The sequence below is a fragment of the Odocoileus virginianus genome, chromosome 6 (genome assembly GCF_023699985.2).
Source record: "Odocoileus virginianus isolate 20LAN1187 ecotype Illinois chromosome 6, Ovbor_1.2, whole genome shotgun sequence".
Lineage (NCBI taxonomy): Eukaryota > Metazoa > Chordata > Mammalia > Artiodactyla > Cervidae > Odocoileus > Odocoileus virginianus.
Window position 1 is genome coordinate 46,463,313 of NC_069679.1, and position 20,970 is coordinate 46,484,282.

The 20,970-nt window shown below is 38.0% G+C and overlaps 1 protein-coding gene across 4 annotated transcripts in view; it reads left to right on the top strand.

Annotated features, from left to right (window-relative positions):
- Window positions 1–20,970, top strand: part of MYO5A (myosin VA) — a 198,522-nt gene that overhangs the window by 143,216 nt on the left and 34,336 nt on the right. For all 4 annotated transcript variants that reach the window (XM_070469262.1, XM_070469263.1, XM_070469264.1 and 1 more), the window contains exons 23-28: window positions 304–397; window positions 2,514–2,662; window positions 7,708–7,821; window positions 13,819–13,962; window positions 14,187–14,240; window positions 17,824–18,051. In XM_070469262.1, the coding sequence (XP_070325363.1) occupies window positions 304–397; window positions 2,514–2,662; window positions 7,708–7,821; window positions 13,819–13,962; window positions 14,187–14,240; window positions 17,824–18,051 (783 nt within the window). The remainder of the gene's footprint in view (window positions 1–303; window positions 398–2,513; window positions 2,663–7,707; window positions 7,822–13,818; window positions 13,963–14,186; window positions 14,241–17,823; window positions 18,052–20,970) is intronic.

The window sequence follows — 20,970 nt, forward strand, 5'->3', positions numbered from 1 at the left end:
TTGTCCTCCAGTAATTTCTAGTCAATCAGGGAAGTAAAAGTAAATCATTTATAAGGGCTATAAAGAGGCATATACAGGGTTCTGTAGCAGTCCAATGGAGAGATATATAATTGGAAGGAGTTTCTGGGAAAGCTTTCTGGGGGGTAATGCTTGAACCAAGTTTCAAGGATGACAATATAACTCAGCAAAGAAGAGAGACAGTGAGACATGGAAGTAAGGAGTGACTACTGTGTGGTCTTTGTATTCAGTATCGGGTTTCCTCTGTCTGTTGCAGCCGTATCAGTTTATTGTTTCATTTTATAGCTGGTGTCAAATCTGAAGGAAGAAAATACTTTGCTGAAGCAGGAAAAGGAGACCCTCAATCACCGTATCGTGGAGCAGGCTAAGGAGATGACAGGTAAGGCTCACGTGGGCCCAGCCTACTGCACTCCAAACAACCTGAGACCAAGGGTTTATAAGTTACAACTTTGCTTATTTAGGCTGGCATCAATAAGTTTTCAGAGTTCCAGAGGCAGGCACTCTAAATATTTGGTTGAATTAGTTGGTGAATTTATAAATCTGATCTCCCTATGTACAAATATGAATTCATGCTTAGTCAATATCGTATATAACTTAAAAAAAATTGTATGTATGATTTATAGCTTATAGGAGTCCTCTTGATTTAGGACAAATTGTTGAGCTAATATGTACATTATAGGAGTATATGTATCTGTGTATATTATTGATTTTGCTAAATGAATGAATACTAATTTCTTAAGATCACCCACTCTTTGTCGTCTTAAAAAAAAAAAAGACACTGACTAGAGATAGACATTTATTTGCTGTTGGTAGGATAAATTAAAATGGTGATAATTTACAAGAAATTCACACATACAGAAACATGAGATAAGAAGATGTGTATCTAAGCTATGGCAATTGGTGGTAGAAATAAAAAAGGAAGAGGTATGTTAGAGTGAAAATATATGAAAAGAATTAACAGATTATTATCATTTTTGATATGGTATTCAAAAGAAGATCAAAAATTTTCTAAAGTGTTGCAATGAGTTATCAAAACAATAATGTGTTATTAGTAATGAGGAAATTGAGGAAAACTAGTCTCTGTTTATGAGACAAATCAATTAAAATTTGGATGTTAGCTAGGGTCTCCAGATAGAGATGATCTGAAAGCAAATTGAGATTAAAGAGAGACCCCTCGGGGTTTTCCCCACACCATACCCTTCTTCCCAATTAAAGTGAATACTGTATAGAAAAGAGAAGAAAGTCTAGAATTTATAGGATAATCATAAAAAAGGATAAGGTGAAGAAAGAGAGTCATAAAAGAAAGTTAAAACGGAAGGAGAAAACAGTCATTGATGACATGGAAAGAAGGTTGCCAGGATGCAGAATATAGTGGAAAAATCCAGAATGATGAGAATTCTTCTAGGAAAATAGGAAATGTTATTTGATACTAAAGAGAACAAAGCGAATAGCAGTGGATTTGCCTAGAGGAAACTTAGTAGCCTTGGGCAGCTTCCCACAAACTTGTGAGAATAAAAAGCAACTTATAGAATGTTATAGAAAGAAAAAATTCTTTCATTTATTTATTTGCAAATTATTAAAGCTCTAGGACAGGGGAACACTGTGGAGGCAGTCATGACAGGACCCTTGGAAGTCCTTGCCCTCATGGAGCTGACAGATAAAGAAATGGTCAGCAACAGAAGCAGGCAGGACAGATTAAGATATAGCCACAAAATATGAGGTAGGAAGCTCAGTATTTATAAATGTGGCTGACTCAGCTCATTGAAAGAAAGCACATGGCTGAGATTTAAGGCTTTTTTAAATTGATACTTTGATCTGCAATCAGGGGATAGTCTCCAGTCTCCAAATGATGTCCTATCTACATGCCAGCCACTAGCAATAGAGAGGGTAGAATGAGGTGAGTAAATGGAAAAGTCAAGTCCTCAGCAGCACATGGGAGTGGCGACTACAGAGGACCAGGTGTGGCAATTTACCTGAATAGAATGGAAGGAGTAACAGGACAAGGGCATTCGAAGTATTGGGAAATCATAAGACAGAAGCCAGGGACTGAGAGGTGAGTGGAGAGGCTCTGGAGAGCCGGACAGCTAGGTCCTCTGATAAGTCACGGTTCCCCTAGGGGCCTGAGGAATGTCTCTAACTTTTTGGACAAAAGAATTTTATGAGTAGCCTGAAACAGAATACTGTTGGAGTAAAAAAATATGTACTTCTAGTTACTATACACTGACTAGTGGAAGTTATCAAGGATGTGCTGTAACCAATGAATAAACTAGTTCTGTTCATGGAAGAACGCAACAGATGATTGTTGTTATTAATAAATTATTTTCTTTTCTGGTCATGATATTTTCTCTTTCCCTGCCTCCACTAAGATACTCTTCATAGATCATAGTGCTGCTAAAAGTAGAACCCCTCCCATGACTGCAAGCCAGTGCCCATGTTTTTATTCTTGCACTTTGTGAAGCCGTCTTTGGTGTGTTTTTCTCTCTCTCTTCTTTCAGAGACTATGGAGAAGAAGTTAGTAGAAGAAACAAAACAACTGGAACTTGATCTTAATGATGAAAGGCTGAGATATCAGAACCTTTTGAATGAGTTTAGTCGCTTGGAAGAACGCTATGATGACCTCAAGGAAGAGATGACTTTGATGGTGGTGAGTCAAATACTTTTGCCCATTTTTATAAAAAATTTAAACATGTGCAAAACTAGATAGAATTTTAGGATAAACCCCCATGTACTCCATGTACTCATCACCCAATTCCAAAATAGTCGTCACATTTCTATCTCCCATTCTAACCTACATCACACTGCATCCAATGAATTGGATTGTCTTAAAGCAAATCCCAGGAATCACATCACTGTATTCATAGTTTTATAAACTCAAACACTTTGAAGACTAGACTTTGTTTATGTACTGAATGACTTAATGTAAAATTTGCTTATAAAGCAAATATTTATGAGGTCAAGTATTTTCTTAGTAGTTTTTGTAATTTCAAAGACATATTCCTAAACAAAGAAAATTCATCTGCTATTTGTAATAAATTGTCTTACCTATTTCATGGACTCTTCTGCATCTGGCCTAGTACTTTTTGTACTTTTAATAGTGCTGCACACCATCCCTGGTCTACTTATTCTGATATCAGGAAACAGAGTTCCCTGGCAATCTTGTTCCTGCAACTATCAGCCTTAAATGTAACCTAATGGCACAAATGGCCAGAAATGCCCTGAAATATTTGCTATAAAACACAAGATAATCTGGATGGGTGTGGTCAAGATGGCAGAAGAGGAAGACCCTGTGCTCAACTCTTCCCACAGGCATACCACAATTATAACTATTTACAGAGCAGTTGTGCATCAGAATGACCTGAAGACTAGCAGTGTTAAAGTGCTGTTAAACTGCTGCACTCAATATGCCAGCAAATTTGGAAAACTCAGCAGTGGCCATAGGACTGGAAAAGGTCAGTTTTCTGTCCAGTCCCAAAGAAAGGCAAATGCCAAAGAATGTTCAAACTATCGCACAATTGCACTCATCTCACACACTAGTGAAGTAATGCTCAAAATTCTCCAAGCTAGGCTTCAACAGCACCTAAACCGAGAGCTTCCAGATATTCAAGCTAGATTTAGAAAAGGCAGAGGAACCAGAGATCAAGTTGCCAACATCTGTTCGATCATAGAAAAAGCAAGAGAATTCCGGAAAAGCGTCTACTTCTGCTTCATTGACTACACTAAAAACTTTGACTATGTGGATCACAACCAACTGTGGAAAATTCTTCAAGAGATGGGAATATCAGATCACCTAACCTGCCTCCTGAGAAATCTGGATGCCAGTCAATAAGCAACAGTTAGAACCGGACATGAAACAACAGACTGGTATTAAATTGGGAAAGTAGTATGTCAAGGCTATATACTGTCACCCCGCTTATTTAACGTCTATGTAGAGTACATCATGCGAAATGCTGGATTGGGTGAAGCACAAGCTGGAATCAAGATTGCCAGGAGAAATATCAATAACCTCAGACATGCAGATGACACCACCTTTATGTCAGAAAACGAAGAACTAAAGAGCCTCTTGATGAAAGCGAAAGAGGACAGTGAAAAAGCTGGCTTAAAAATCAAATTCAAAACACTGAGATCATGACATCTGGTCCTGTCACTTCATGGCAAATAGATGGGGAAACAATGGAAACAGTGTCAGACTTTACTTCCTTGGGCCCCAAAATCACTGCAGATGGTGATTGCAGCCATGAAATTTAAAAATGCTTGCTCCTTGGAAGAAAAGTTATGGCCAACCTAGACAGCATATTAAAAAGCAGAAACATTACTTTGTCCATAAAGGTCCATCTAGTCAAAGCTATGGTTTTTCCAGTAGTCATGTATGGATGTGAGAGTTGGACCATAAAGAAAGCTTGAGCACCGAAGAATTGATGCTTTTGAGCTCTGGTGTTGGAGAAGACTCTTGAGAGTCCCTTGGACTGCAAGGAGATTAAACCAGTCAATCCTAAAGGAAATCAATCCTAAATATTCATTGGAAGGACTAATGCTGAAGCTCCAATACTTTGGCTATCTGATGTGAAGAACTGACTCACTAGAAAAGACCCTGATGCTGGGAAAGATTGAAGGTTAGAAGGAGAGGAGATGACAAGAGGATGAGATGGTTGGGTGGTATCACCAATTCAATGGACATGAGTTTGAGCAAGTTCTGGGAGTTGGTGATGGACAGGAAAGCCTGGTGTGCTGCAGTCCATGGGGTTGCAAAGAGTCAGACACTACTGAGTGACTGAACTGAACTGAAGACTAGCAGAAATTATTTCGTGCAACTAAAGATATAAAAAAGGAACCTCAACAAAATGGGTAGAAGATTAAAGGATACACAGCACAAAAAGATGTAAAATATGATGACAAAAACACTAATAGTGGAAGAAGAACTAAGAATGCATGGTTGTTATAATGTTTTGAACTTGAGATCATCATATTTAAATAATTATATATGTGTGTGAATGTATGTATATGTAAATGATTGAACCTCCTTTATTGTTGCTTATATGATCCCTGTCATAACCACAAACATATTATAGATATACACATACATAAAAAGAGAATAATCCAAATATAATAATAAAGATAGTCATCAAATCACAAGGGAAGAAAGCAAAGAAAGAAAGGAACAAAAAGGAACTACACCAATCAGAAAACAACTAACAAAATGGCAATACGTACATACCTATCAATAATTACTTTCAGTGTATTGGACTAAGTGCTCTAATCAAAAGACATAGAGTGGCAGAATAGATAATGGAAACAAGACATAAAGATACACACACACACATACACCTGTGAGAGAGTCACTTTCAGTTATAAAGACACACACAGACTAAAAGGGAGAGAATGGAAAAAAGATATTGCATGAAAATGAAAAGACAGCTGGGATGGCAAGAGTCAAACAAAATAGACTTTAAGACAAAGACTGTAACAAGAGACAAAAAAGGACGTTACATAATAACAAAAGGATCAGTCCAATAAGAGGATATAATAGTGGTAAATATATGTTCACCCATCATAGGCTCATCTGAATACATACAGAAAATATTAATAAACATAAAGGGAGAGATTGACAGTAACGCAGTAATAGTAAGGGATTTTAACATCCCACTTACATCAAAGGACAGATCATCCAGAAGATTGAAATCATATCAGTCATCTTTTTCCACCACAATGCTATGAGACTAGAACTCAACTACAAGAAAAAAACCTGAAAAAACAAATACACGGAGCTAAGCATACACTATTAAACAACCAGTGGGTCACTGAAGAAACCAAAGAGGAAATTTTGAAAATACCTGGAGATAAATGAAAGTGGAAACACAACGTTTAACATCTGTGGAAGGCAGCAAAAACAGTTTAAGAAGGGAATTTTAATGGCAAATAAATAAGCAATCTAGCCTTATACCTAAAGGAAGTATTGTCAAAAAAGAAGAACAAACAAAATTCAACATTAGTAGGAGACGATTAGAGTGGAAATGAAATAGAGACTAAGAATCAGTAAAAAAGATACACGAAACTCAAGAGCTGGTCCTGTGAGAAGATAAACAAAATTGATAAACTATTAGCCATGCTCGTCAAGACAAAAAGAGACAGCCCAGATTAACAAAATCAGAAGTGAAAGAGTAGTTATACCACAGAAATACACAGGATCATAAGAGGATACTAGACAATTATATGCCAATAAAATGAGCAATCTAGAAAAAATAGACAAATTCCTAGAAACATACAATCTCCCAATACTGAATCAGGAAGAAACAGAAAATAAACAGGTCAAATATCAGTAATGGAATTGAATCAGCAGTCCAAACACTTCCAACAAAAGTTCAGGGCCAAATTGCTTCACAGGTGAATTCTGTCAAACATTTTAAGAACAGTTAACACCTATGCTTCTCAATCTGTTCCAGAAAGCTTCCAAACTCATTCTGTGAGGCATCACACTGATACCAAAATCAGACAAAGAAATCACACACACATGCAAACACACACAAAGAAAATTGCAGGCCTATGCTTCTCAATCTATTCTGGAAAGCTTCTAAACTCCTTCTGTGAGGCATCACACTGATACCAAAATCAGACACAGAAATCAGACACACACACACACACACACAAAATTGCAGGCCAAAATCACTAATAAACAGAACATACAAAGTGGTCTGGCTTGAGACACCAACTACTCCTGAGGGCTTGTTTCCCTGTGGTCGCATAGATGGGTCTGCTTTGTCTAAGCCTGGATGTTGGAAGGAAAGAGGCAAAAAACTCTTTGTGGCTTCTGGCTCTTTTCCTGCACCTTGGAAGGAGTAAAGGAAATTGGACAGATCACAAAGCTTTCAGAGGCCTTTTTAAAGCTCTCAGAATTTGTAACCCTAGAAGATCCAGGCAACTGAACCTCTTCACCTCTTCTGCAGGGGGCACCCTCAGAGCGAGGGGCCCAAACCCCACCTTTTTTTTTCCTCTTCCTTCAAGTTGTTCTTTAACCACTTCTCCAGAAAGGAAGGGACTGCAAATACCTAACTTTTCTATTCCCCACAGGCTTGCTTGAATACTAGTTCATTAGGTACCATATGTCGTGAAACTATCACTAGGACTCCCTGAATTAATAACCCTAGTATCTCCCCAGAGAAGTTTCCTTACCTGTTCTGCACACTCATCCTTGCCACTGCTGACTCCAGAGCTTCAGTTCCATGCATAAAACTGACAGAAGTTGAAGTTGCCTGTGTGAAAATCCCCCTCCCGTGACCTGTTAATATGGTGCAGTAAAATGATTATGCTGTCATTGAATATATTCTGTGGACATTTGGGGGAGATTTTGTTTGATTATAATATGGAAGTCATCATACTTATGCTTCACCTAGTGTGACTAGCCACTCACAACTTTAAGAGGGGATCTGCTGATAGTCAGGGATGATTTTTATTTGAGTATTTAGTTTCGCAACTGTACTTGTCACACCCTCCTGGTGCATCTTTCTGTTTCTTTGAGGAGCTCAGGAGGGGACCCCTTGTAAGGGTTTGTTAAGACAACATGGAATAGATTGTTTGGGCATGAGAGCATTAGGTCATCAAGGTTAGAATCAAGTTAAGGTGGATGCTGTTTTAACTATGCCAAGTTCAATTATTTAATTATGTTGTGTTAACTGTAGCTGCTTATTTGTGTTGCAGAATGTGCCTAAGCCTGGACACAAGAGGACAGACTCTACCCACAGCAGCAATGAGTCTGAATATACCTTTAGCTCTGAAATTGCAGAATCAGAAGATATTCCATCAAGGACAGAGGTATATTTTAGATACCTATCAATAAAAGTAAGATGTGCTCATCCTGTTATTAACAGAGAACATTTCCATTGCAGGGAGGACCCCATTTGTTCATAAATGTAACATTTGTTTTATATTCTTTATAAATGACTTGAAGGTGCTTAATTAACTGTGTGTATACATACTTATTACATATTTTTGTCAATCGATATTTCAGTTTTTAATGTGATTTTGAGGACCAGATTTTCCTCTTTGTAATTCCCTTTTATATCTTAACATGTTCTGTGTGTAAAAAATATAGCCTGTAATGAATTTATTTCAGACTGAGGTCATTTTTTGAAAAGTGAGCTTTTATCCTAGAATATTATAATATAAATACCAATGCCCTAGGGTTTAGCAAAATTGTTGCCTGTTTGATGATAGTTTGTACCAATGTAATTCTCTTCTACAAAAATGCATGGAAAACAGCTTATAAATCTGTCTTAGTGTTTTGTGTTACATGGTTTGAAATCAAAATGACATATTACTGTAACTCCAAGAGTACAGTGACTTTAAGTTAGATTGTTCCCAAACCAATTCTCATATCTTCTTCAAATATCATATTAGTTTCTGTAATGGGTAATTCAGACACATTATTTTCTATTTTTATCTCATATTCTGAGAAATGGCCAAGTCAGAAATAGACTGCTTCTGGCAGAACAACTGAAAAAAATTGAATGATTCTTTCCTTTCTTAGTTCTACTTAGGAATGAAAAGTTTCTCCATTTCATTCTGTTCATTTTAAAGAAAGTGTCACATAGTTGGAATGTCATATAATTGGACTCATACATACAAGGGGGCCAAGAACTGGTCCAAGGTCACAGCTTGTGAGTGGCAGAGCCAGTGTTCTAACTGAGGCTTGTCTGTTCAGAGCTCCACACTTTGCCTCCTCCCTCTCAGGGGTTCTACGCTGCAGTTCTTCAGTCCCCTTTCCACCTACAGATAAACAGATAGCATTAGTCTGGGGACACTGATACAGCAATATGGCCAGTATGTAACAGCAGTGGTTGTCCGAGTTATCTGTTGTGCAACAAAACATCCCTGACTTTAGTGGTTTCAAACTACAGCAATTTATTATTGCTCACAGTTTGGGGTTTTGACTGGGTGGTACTTCTGTCCCTTATGGTGTGGGTTGGAGTATCCCCCTGCATTCAGCTGGGGTGAGAAGGTCTCCTCCTTGGGTCTCTCCATGTTGCTTCTCTCTTCAATAGCACAGAGAGTGGGTTCTAGGAGTGCAAGGGCAAATGATGTCAGGCTTTTAGGGCCAGACCCAGAACTGGCATGGTAGCAGTTCTGCCACATCTTATGGTCAAAGCAAAGTACGAGGCCAGCCCAGATTCAAGGAGGGGAATGGACTCCATCTCTTAATGGGAGGAGAGTTATTTTTGTTGGGTGATCGTTGGTGGCCATCTTTGGAGATTACCCCAGAGTTAGACTTTGAAGATTTCAGAATTATAGCTTCTGAGCCTTTAGAGGATATAAAGGTGTTTTCTCCAAATTCTTACAGATTTGAGGGGAGAGGTAGCTTTTTCATTTGTCATTCTCACGTGTTTTATGTCAAGTGACTGAACTGAACTTAACAGTGGGATTTGGTACATTTTTCATCTTTTTTTGAAAATTGAAGTGTGAATTGTGCTTCAGAAACCACCAGCAGATCTCGGGGTATTGATCCTGTCTGTCACATGCACTGACCACCAGCAGTAGGTCATACACAGGAAGTCTGTCAGTAAGGAGGAAGGGTATTGACTGAACTAGTCAAGCTTGTTGCTTGTGACCAAGTGCGTGCATCTGAGATGCGGCTGGCTGTGGTTAGTGCTGTCTTCATCATGGGGCAGACTACAGTAACTCTCCTCCTTAGGACTAAGTCCATAACCTTAGCCTCAGTCTCTCTGCATTTCAGTTTCCTCCTCTATAAAGTGGCACTGCTATTATTATCTTATTTTATAGTGATGTTTTGAAGATTAAATGAGTTAATTTTTACACACTTGCAACAGTGTTAGATACATAGTAAGTGTTCAAATAAATAAATAAAGGTTTTTGCTCTAATAAACAGGCTTTAAACCCAGTCTAATAAACAGACTGGGTGTGGCCAGGATGAGAAAGATGGGAATCTGTACAACTGATAACAGAAAAAGAGAGATTGACCATCAAGGGGAAGTTGGGCAGGAGAGACATGGCAGTCTAAGGCTATGGCCGTCACTTTGCTCTTCGTTACTTACGACCTTCGGGTTTGCATTTCTTCCTGCTGCTTCCTCTGTAATGGCCAGGTTTACAAATCACCTCTTACAAACTAAAGGAAAACTTTCAACTCCTATATGTAGTTTACCCAAGTAACTCCTCTAGAATCCAGGGGCCAGGACAATAACAGGATCACTCTTGCTTATGAATTGTTTTTTTTTAATTAAAATAGATTGTTTTGAAACACAGAATTCTGACCTCAGTCATGCATTAATAGCAGAATTTGAGGTAAAAATAAAGGATTAATGTCTCTTTAGTCACAAATCACAGACGTGTGATTTGCTGTTCACAAGTTAACAGTGGCATCTCCACTGCTGTTTGTGGAGAACTCAGCTGCTAGCTCCGCTCACCTTACAGCCCTCCCACACTCCCAGCATCTCTGTGTTCTGGGGTTACAAAGACCATGTAACACTTTTGGGAACCATTGCTTTCCCTGCTGTGTCATGCCCCTTTCTTAGTAACCACTGACTGATTATCTCGGTTTTGCTTCTGCTCTCAGGCTTCCTCACACTTGTCAAATCCAGGGAACTCATCACTATAACTTTCTCAGCTACTGTTAGCAATAATTCCAGGACGACTGCCAGGCCTGTCATGGTAATTTTGTGAAGAAATTGTTATTTTCCTGATTTTCCTCTAATGAGAGACTGTTATTTTTTAGATTAGTTTTTAAAGCTTCACTTACTTGGAAAAGCCCTAGATGACAAAGTCCTTACAAAGAAAAGAAAGCAAAAACAAAACGCTAGACACTTTCCTGAGCTAGATGGCCCAGTCATCCTCCTTGCTCATGTGCTATGGGGAGGACAATATCTCTTCGATTATACATGTCATTAGGGATAAGACTCCGTTTGGATAAGTGCTCCATTTGGAGCACTCTTAGTTACTAACCATTATGTCTCAAACAGTTTTGCACTTGTCAAGTGTTTCTATCCATAAAATTTTGTTCTTATCTATAGCAACTAATTTTTTGTGTAATATTAGCTGGTATCTAAAGAGTTATCCCACCCTATTTTAATAAAAGGATTCCTTTTCAACAAAAATGAGCATTCAAGGCTGAGAGGAATTATCCCCAAATGATGACATTTTAAGTACAGAGAATGAAATATTATATTCACCCAAAGGATGAAGGCTTCAGTTATAATATGAAAAAAGGATTAAATAATTAAAATTTTCAGGGATATATACATCATTAATGGACTTCCCCAGAGGTTCAGTGGTAAAGAATCCTCCTGCAATGCAGGAGCCACAGGAGACACAGGTTCAATCCCTGAATGGGAAAGATGCCCTGGGAGGGAAGGAATGGCAAGCCACTCTATCATTCTTGCCTGGAGAATCCCCGTGGACAGAAGAGTCGGGTGGGCTACAGACCATAGGGTCGCAAAGAGTGGGGCACGACTGAAGCAACTTTGCACATATACGTACATCATTAATAAGATGAACAAACATTTAAACACTGAAGATGGAATGTTTATATTATAAATAAGCTAAAATATAAGTATTTGTGGGATGTATAGAAATAAGTATTTATATGAATGAAATTCTGTAGTGATTTCATGTTCAGGGAAGATGTTATCTCTATTCTACTAAGTCAGGACAGATCATGTACCCAAACTTTTTCTTACTCTGAGCATGATAAAATGGACCATAAGAAAAAGTCCAGGTCTAACTAGCTTGTAGATAAATGACCTGATAGCCTATAAGTACCCCACTTCTTGGTTTAGTTGATTCATCTTAGGTGTTGTTTTTTTTTTTTTTTAAGAACTAGAATGATGCTGAACTTGGCACTACTAGGAATTCACAAAAGATCAAAGATAGCTAATGAATATAAAAATTATTCAACCTCATTAAATGGCAAAGAAATATGTTAAAACAATAATGAAATACCACTATTGGTATGTCAATTGAGCCAATTTTTTTTTAAATGATAACAGTCATTGTTGCTCCAGGCAAGGTGGTGGTTACTGATGGAAGTATAAACAGGCCTAATAGACTTTAAAACATTAATGTTTAGATATTTATATACTAGGACATTTATTTTAGTATATTTCAATATAAAAATTAAAAACAACTTCAGTGTTCATCTGTAACATGATGATGAAGCAAATGATGGTATACATTTTAATACAGCTATCAAAAATTATGCTTTCAAGTATCATATTATAAATTTGGAACACAATTATAATAAATGCTAAGTTTTTAAGATGGTACAAAATTATGATGAAATATTTTTCCTGTTCTTTAAATTTATAGAAAAGAGACTGGACAAAAATTGTGAGTTTTCTCTGGATATGAGGTTATACTTACAGTTCTCATTCTTGTACTTTTCTTATTTCCTAAATTTTCTATGAAAAGTTGTTTTGCTTTTATATCAAGAAATAAATGTTTGTTTGTTTTTTTAAATTGACATTTGGAAATATAAGATTTGCTGATCAGTTAAGAGGGCTTCCCTGTGGCCCAGCTAGTAAAGAATCCACCTGTAATGTGGGAGATCTGGGTTCAGTCCCTGGGTAGGGAGGATCCCCTAGAGAAGGGAAAGGTTAATAATTATACTTTGATCATTTAATTAAATAAATAAGTTGTTACTGTTCTTTTTCTCTCTGACAAAAAGAGACTCTTTATCCTCTCCATTGAGTCTAATGATACAATTCTTTCTCTTCTTAACTCATTAAAAATTGAAACACAGAGTAAATGAGGTAAAACAATTATGACATTCTCAGAATTTCCATGATGATGGTTAATTACTTCCTTTGGCTTAGCTTGAATTAGTGTATCTTTATTTATCCTGGTAGTTCTTGCTGTGACTCTGTTTTGGAACTAGTTGACATACTTTTAAATGCTACTAGGCTACCTTTTAGTTTATTAAGGGCTATATATGTTTTGGTTTTTTTGTTTTCTCTCTGTATGACCTCAATATATTTATACTAGCATTTCACCTTTTCAAAAATCATTTTTCCTAATTACAAAAGTAGTACATGCTTATTGTACACAATTCAAATATAGAAATGTATGAAATTGAAAATGAAACTTTCCCACAGTACCTCCCATTCTCTAAGATAACCTTAATGGCCTTCTAGATTTTTGTATGCCATAGGCTTGGTATATTTAAAAGTCATGTGTATTTTTTTTTTTTAAGAAAAAATAGATCACAATATAGATACTATCCTGAAACTTGTGTATTTCACTTAATACTTTTATCTGGAACATATTTATCTACTTGTGTAGATCTACTTCATTCTTTTTAACAGCTGTAAATATTTCATAGTTTGATTATATCAGAATTTATTTAAGTAGCTCTCCTATTGACCAGTATTTGGAGTCTTTTCAGGTTTTGTGATTACAAAAATACTACAGTGAACATCTTTTATATTGATATTTTTGTGTACTTGTGTAAGTATTTTCATAGAATTAATTCTTAAACATAGATTGCTAGTTTAATGGATATACAGATTTAAATTTTAATGAATACAGCTCACTTTCCCTTCTAAAGGGCCTACGTATACTTCCACCAACATCATGTAAGACACTTAGTCTTTGTCAATATGATGGAGGAAAGTGGTACCTCACTGTTGTTTAATTTGCATTTCTCCATTTATTAGCTGGTTGGATGTGCTATTCATATACTCTTTGGCCATTTATATTTCTCCTGTAAGTGTGCCTATTTTTCTATCGGGCTGCTCATCATATTCTCATCAGGTTTTACATCTAATGAATCATCTTGACTATCTTATAATTTCTGGAGTTTAGGAGCCAAGTGAGAAGAAGGTGCCTCTGGACATGTCATTGTTCCTCAAGCTCCAGAAGCGGGTCACAGAGCTGGAGCAGGAGAAGCAGGTGATGCAGGATGAGCTGGACCGCAAGGAGGAGCAGGTGCTCCGCAGCAAGGCAAAGGTGAGCAGTGCTCTCCCACCCCAGGGCCATGGCAAACTGGGTTCTGTGGTCTCTTCTTTAATGGGAACTCAGGCCAGAAGTACTTTAATCAAGTAGGATTTCCTTCAAGTAGTGAGGGCTAAACTCCCCTTACTGTTTTCTGCAGAGCTAGGTAATATTCTAAGATTAAAAATTAAAGTATAACTACTTATTTATAAAGTTCTTAACTTTATGTTTTTCCCTAGGAAGAAGAAAGACCACAGATTAGAGGTGCAGAACTGGAATATGAGTCACTCAAGGTAATGGGAAGAGTCTGGTCCAGACTTTGAATATCTTGTTTTGGCAAGAAAGCCGTTCAGAGCCTCTTTCTCTCAGAGAACATCCTTAATGGTACCTGAAACCCTAGCTTAAGCTCTTTTCAGGCATTATTTCTAGCCTTGCATTGTTACCTTTTTAAAATTCTCTTTCATATAAGCTAGATTTCAGCCTAAGCAGTAGCTGCCTTTGGAGGCTGTAGAAAGTAGTAAAGGACATGGACCCTGGTGTCAGACTGCCTGGGTTCAAATGCTAGATCCACCACTATGTGGCTGTATGCAAATAATCCTTTCTGTGCCTCAGTTTTCCCATCTATACAGTGGGAATAATGATAATATTTATCTTATAGGAGTTTCATGAGGATTACATGAAGTAATTCATGTAAACTGTGTGGAATAGTGCCCAGCACATAGTAAAGACACAACAAATGTTGGCTGCTGTCATTATCTTCATCATTTTAAAATACAGGCAATTTATACATCAGCCTTAATTTTTAACAACAATCCTGCAAGTAAGCATTTTAATTCCCATTTTATACATGCAGAAATCAACACTAAGAAGTATTAAGTAACTTCCTAAGATAACCCCACTGGAAACTGACAGGAGTGGACTTTGAATGTTGGTGTCTCTGACTCCAAACGCCATGCTCTAACCATCAAATCCCTCTGAAACTATGTGTTTGTAGAGAAAGACAGATATTTGTTTACAGAGAAGAAACATATTCCAGCATATTTTAAAGAACAGTTGGAGGGAAGGGGATGGAGGTGGAGAACTGTATCTTCTTAGTGGTTCAAGGCAGAGTCTCACTAGATGGAGATAAGCTGCCACTGTGTGTTCTAGAGCATGTGAACACAGGAAAAGTCACTGGTTAGGAACATTATTTCCTAAAATACAGAGTTTCTTGGGTAACACAGAGATGAAGCCCAGAGGGGGGAAATGTCCCATTGCTTGATTCAGAGCTGGCTGTGCACCACCTGGCTCCTTCCTTTGCTTTCCAGAATCAAAATTTTGAGCCCCTAGAAGTCTGAGCTAACAGATTGTCAACTGTCAAGTCACTCCCAGCTCCAAAAGTTTCCTAGGTTATTAATTAATTTATTAGCCTTAAATTTATTATTCTCAGATGTTTTCTGATTATGCCAGTTTTTAAACTTTCTTTCTGCTTTTTGAAAATTATGGTTTAAAATAGCTGGAAAATTGCAATAAGGTTCATAATTATAACCAAACAAAACTAAAAATTAGAAAAACCACAAAATATTTAACAGTAGGCATTTACATATACTTGAGAACTCCTGAGGTCTCTCTAAGCAATCGTGAAATTTTTTTTGTTTTTAGTAATATTATGCAAGTCTAGTCCTAATAAATTATTTCCTAATACTGTGATTTAGAATGTAATCTGTGCACATTAAGAGGCCCCTGTTCTGTGTGGATTGCCACTTCCCACAGTCCAGAGCCGCTGACAGGCGCCTCCTCTCCAGGCTGTATGGCATCTTGGTGTGGAGAGTGCCTGTCCTCTACCTGCCCAAACCCACAATGCCTTGTTCAGCTCCTTCCCCTGAAGACAGTAAGAGTAATTCTAAACACTTGTATTTACCTTACAATTTGAAATGTTTTTCCTTTACCTTATCTTGTTTAGTCATTGTCACACTTCTGAGATTAATTTTTTATTTCCTTTACAAGATCAATTAACTGAGGCCTTAGAACAGTGAAGAGATTTACTATCAGTTGGTAAAGTCTGATCTTGAATCCAGATCGCTAAACAATAGGAAACATGCTAGTTTCACACCACAACTTGTTTGAAAACTAATTTTCACCCCCAAAATATGATATTTACTTTTTAAATTCATCGCAGGACCTTTTTTACCCTTTCTAAATTATAATTAAATATTTTGCTCCCCCAGTGAAAGTACTACTAGGGTAGTACATTTTTGTGTTTGTGGAAAAAGAAAAGGGTGGCAGCAAAAGGTCATCTCTATTACTCTCCTTTGTCTTTTATACTCTTTGCCTAGAAAACCAAATCATGATATGGATTATGCAAGACAGGAACCAGATGGGATGGGATAGGACAGGTGAAAGGAACAGGGATAGGAATCTGATCTCCAGATCTTCTGCTTCTGCCTGCCTTTTACAAAAAAAATTGGACAGAGAGAGACATTCTCTGTAGTATGTTAAAAATGAAGCTGTATCACAAAGTTCCGAGGTGTTAGCGCAGTGTTTCTCAAAATGGGGTCCCTGGGCCAGCTGTGTCAACATCACCTGGAAACTTGATGGAAAAGCGAATCTGTTGGCCTCACACCAAATCTAAAGCCCTCCACCCTCTAGGTGATTCTGATGCATGTTAAAGTTTGGGAAAGATGGCATCGGAGCTTAGGTGTTGAAGTAGAGACATTCATGTTTTCTGTTGCAGAAACAGAAATACGAATCTGACTACTTTGGTGGGATACTGGGGATAGGAAGAAGCATTCATTTACACATAAGAATAACTAATCCGTGAAAGAAAAAGTTATAAATTCTTAAACCAGAAAAAAAAAGGACTTCAAATAGTCTTAGTATGACATGTTGAAAGGTCTAATTTGGTGCTACAAACCTAAGATTGCTTCTCTGGAAGAAACAATAAAGTGTTTTATGTTCGTATGGAAGGGTCTCACTTTCATTATCGTAAAATCTTAGCACCATATGCTAAATAAATCAGCATGGTACTTTTAATGCCTGTCTGCTTCACTGTTTCCCACCCAATATCCTATGACCTTTGTATTTTAGTGTCAGTAAACAGAGGTTAGCATCAGAACTCTGTTCTGAGTTCCTGTTGCCATTGTTTGAGCAGAGCTTGCCAAGGGCCATGCTAACTGGTGACATGAGGATGGCTGGTGGTATGTGACAGTGTGGAGATGGGGAAGGATGTGTGTGTCCATCTGGATGGCTGAAGGAGGAGGTGGCCCATCCTATCCTTCCACTTCTCAAGGTTTCTGCCAGCACCTTCACAAGATTGTCACACAGGAAAGAAGTTTCAAAAATATACTGTTTGTTGTTATTGAAACACTATAGAGAATTTTATTAGCTTAAATGTCATATAATTTCTTAATTAGAAATTAGAAGCCTAAAATTTCAGTGGTTTGTCTCATCCTCTTTACAAAGGAGACAAGAGGATGCTATTCAACATTTCAGGGCTCTGCTCATCTGAACCATTCATTAGAAGTAACCTAACAGTTGGACCCTCATACTTTCACTTATATTTACACATAAAGAAAACCTGAGCTTCTTAGTACTTATCCAAGTTCATACCTAAGGACTCAGCATTCTCTTCAGGCCTGTGAACACACCCTGGGCAGACCTGGAACAAATTTGATTCTGAAACCTGGGTTGACGAAGCAAACTATCATTTACCTTGCTCAGTTCCACTTGATGTTGACTTTCTGAATTTGCAGAGCTGAGTTCCCAGGGGAGCCATTCCCTAGGGTGGCTCTGGTGATCTTTTCCAGCAGAATTCTTCTGCTCTCCTGGGGAAAGGTAAGTAATCCTATGTAAAGCTGAGGAAGACGGTGATGAGCCATTTTTTGTCTCATCCTACAGCGTCAAGAACTAGAATCAGAAAACAAAAAACTGAAAAATGAGCTAAATGAGTTACGAAAGGCCCTCAGTGAGAAAAGTGCCCCTGAAGTGACTGCCCCAGGTGCGCCAGCCTACCGTGTCCTCATGGAGCAGCTGACCTCTGTGAGTGAGGAGCTCGATGTCCGCAAGGAGGAAGTCCTCATCTTGAGGTCTCAGCTGGTGAGCCAGAAGGAAGCTATCCAACCCAAGGTGAGCATGAGCAAGTGGTGGAGGTGGGTGTTGGGGACTGGCCTCTTCCTGTTCTTTCCCTCCAATTTATGTGAAGGAAACATAAGTATATTTAGTCTAATTGAGGATATCATCATTTGAAAAAAGAGAAACTCAACATTGTTTAAAAACTGTTGCAAACACCAATTAGACTGAGCAAGACGCCAAGTGAAATCCCAACTGCTTCTCAAAGTGTCACCTCTCACTCATTAACAAAGGGCTTTTAAAATAAATATTTTTATAGTAGTCTGACCACAATAAGTTTTGATCAGAAATACAATTCTATTAAGTACAAAAATCCATAAATTACCTTGCTGTGGGAAGCTATTAAATACAATTTTAAATTATTTGTTGAAAATCACCTGTTTAACTGGGAAGATAACATGTAAAGATTATACATGAGATCAACAAAGAGAAGCAACATGGAGATGATTTCTGCTCACCTCAGGGAATTCTGTTTAATGTGGGAGTGGGCCCAGATGGAAAGAGCCGTATTTAGTGATTCCACAGAAGGGACCTAGGATGGAGAATATAGATGGTTCTTTGAAGCCCTTCCCTGCCCTCAGGTAACTTCAGATTCAACACTGCTGTGTGTTGGTGAGAAGTGGACTTTTTGTCATTTAATACCAGAAAGAATTTGAGTTATCATCATAAAACCCGGTCTGTGTTCCTCCTTGTCCATGTTCATGCAGTAAATTGTTACCAAGATTTAGGCAATCACAAGTATCCCAGCTGCATGACATGCCATGTGAAAAATGACTGTAAGTCAGACAGAGACCAGTATATGCCATACAATATCACTTACACATGAAATCTAAAAACAGAAGCAGATTCATAGAACAAACTAGTGATTGCAGGATAGGAGGCATGTAGAGTGTTGGGTAAAATAGGTGAAGGCAATTAAGAGGTACAAACTTCCAGTTATAAATAAGTCATAGGGTTGTAATTTATAGCCTAGGGAATATAGTCAATAATACTGTAATAACTCTGGTGACAGATTGTAATTAGACATTTTAATGATCATGATCATTTTGTAACATATAAAAATATCTACTCACTTTGTTGCATAAATGAAACTAATATAATATTGTATCTCAATATAATTCAATTTTTAGAAATCTATAGCATATAATGAATGGGATCCTGGAAGGTTCAAGAGCACTTCTCTTAGAAATGGTAGTTCTGCATGTGGTTAAGATACCAGACCTGACACATGACATACTTGATAACGACAACTCACACAGGGGACTGAACCTCTGAGAAATAAGCCTGCCTCTGTATGCTAGTTGGAGTAGAGTCCAAAATGAGGATCCGTTTGTCTGGTTTCCTATGACAAACTGATATTCTATAATAACCAGAAACTTTAGTAAAAGTTAATGGAAAGGAGAATGAACCAAGGAATATAAAAGCAGCTCCGCTCACAAGAGCATGTAGTTCTGGTGTCCTTCTGGTGTCACACACTCTCACCTACCTGCTTCACGTATCCATGTGATGACTTCTCTCCAGCCCCTGTTGGGATGGCCCTAACCAAGGTCCCTGCTCTCCAGGTTCTCAGCCCACACAGAGCAGCAGCTTGTTCTCTCTTAGGAGAAATGCACAGGACACTGACTAAGACCTTTCAACCCCAGGGCTGTTTGTCCCACTCCGTTTCTAGTCAAGAGACGTTTCACAGCTCCTTTGCAGGCGGTGACACCCCGTGAGCCAGGTGATGATAGAGCCCAGCCACATCTAGTTTACCTGCTCTATCTCTGCAAGTATTCTGGGAGGCTTCACTTGGACTAATGAATGACCTCCTGTCAAGGCATTCCTGAAACTCACAAAACTAAGATAAGAATTTCACCCCAGTGCATGAGCAGGAGGCTTGTTTTCTCACATCCTCACAAATACTGTACCATTAGAAAAATCAAAACAACTCAAAAAGAATTTCAACTGAGAATTAAGAGTTGCGATTCCATAAATATGTATGAATGTCCACCGCATGCCAGTTCCATGGATACTAATTTACATACAGAGTTAGTTTTAGGAGAAACCAGTCATGGTTGTTTTCACAGTTAGCTTTTTTCTCTTTTGGTGGGGACTCATTGATGGAATTTATTCATGGAACTAAGAGTTTGTTGTTTTTTCCATTTGTTTTTCGTGCTTGCTGACTTGTGATTTTTCAGGATGACAAGGTAATTCTAATTTTTTAATTGTCTAGCAAATACTTCTATTTAATCCTAATTTTTAGTTTGCAAATATCCCCCAATATATGCAGTTGATCCTTTCTGGCCACCAAATCTACTTTGGTATTTACAAATTAATTTCCTGTTTGACCTCTTCCTATTTGAGAAGTCAGTGGTAAAATTATGGATGTCATAGGTTCCTGTCCGGATCACAGAGAGGCCTCCACGACTTTTGAACTCAGAGTCAGCTCTGTGACCCTCAGTGGTAGTAATAGTGGGCCTCCACAACCAGGGAGGAAAACCCTTAACTCAGAAACACAAGCTCTCATTTCTACCAGCTGTGGGTTTGTTAGCCAAGGGTGGGGAGGAGCCTGGGGAGCTGAGCACCCCCTTCTTGGGAAGGGTGGGATTTTCCTACATGGCGCAACCCTTTCAGAACTTCTGGTTCCTGTCTTGGCAGAAGCTTTTTGAGCAGTGAGTAAGGAACTTCCTAGAGCTGGTAGTCTGAGTCTGATCCCATACTTACCTGTTTCTTAGCTAAGGTAGACCAGAGGAGGGAAGGACTGGCTACTTTATGCCATCTTTCCTTTGGACTGGCTCACTAGATCAACTTACCTAATTTACTAGAAGTTCAAAACCACATCATATGGATTCTCAGATGTCAGAGAATACATGTAGCATTATTTAATATAGAAACTGGTTCTTCGAGTTATTACTTAAAAGTAAAATTCTGAGTGTG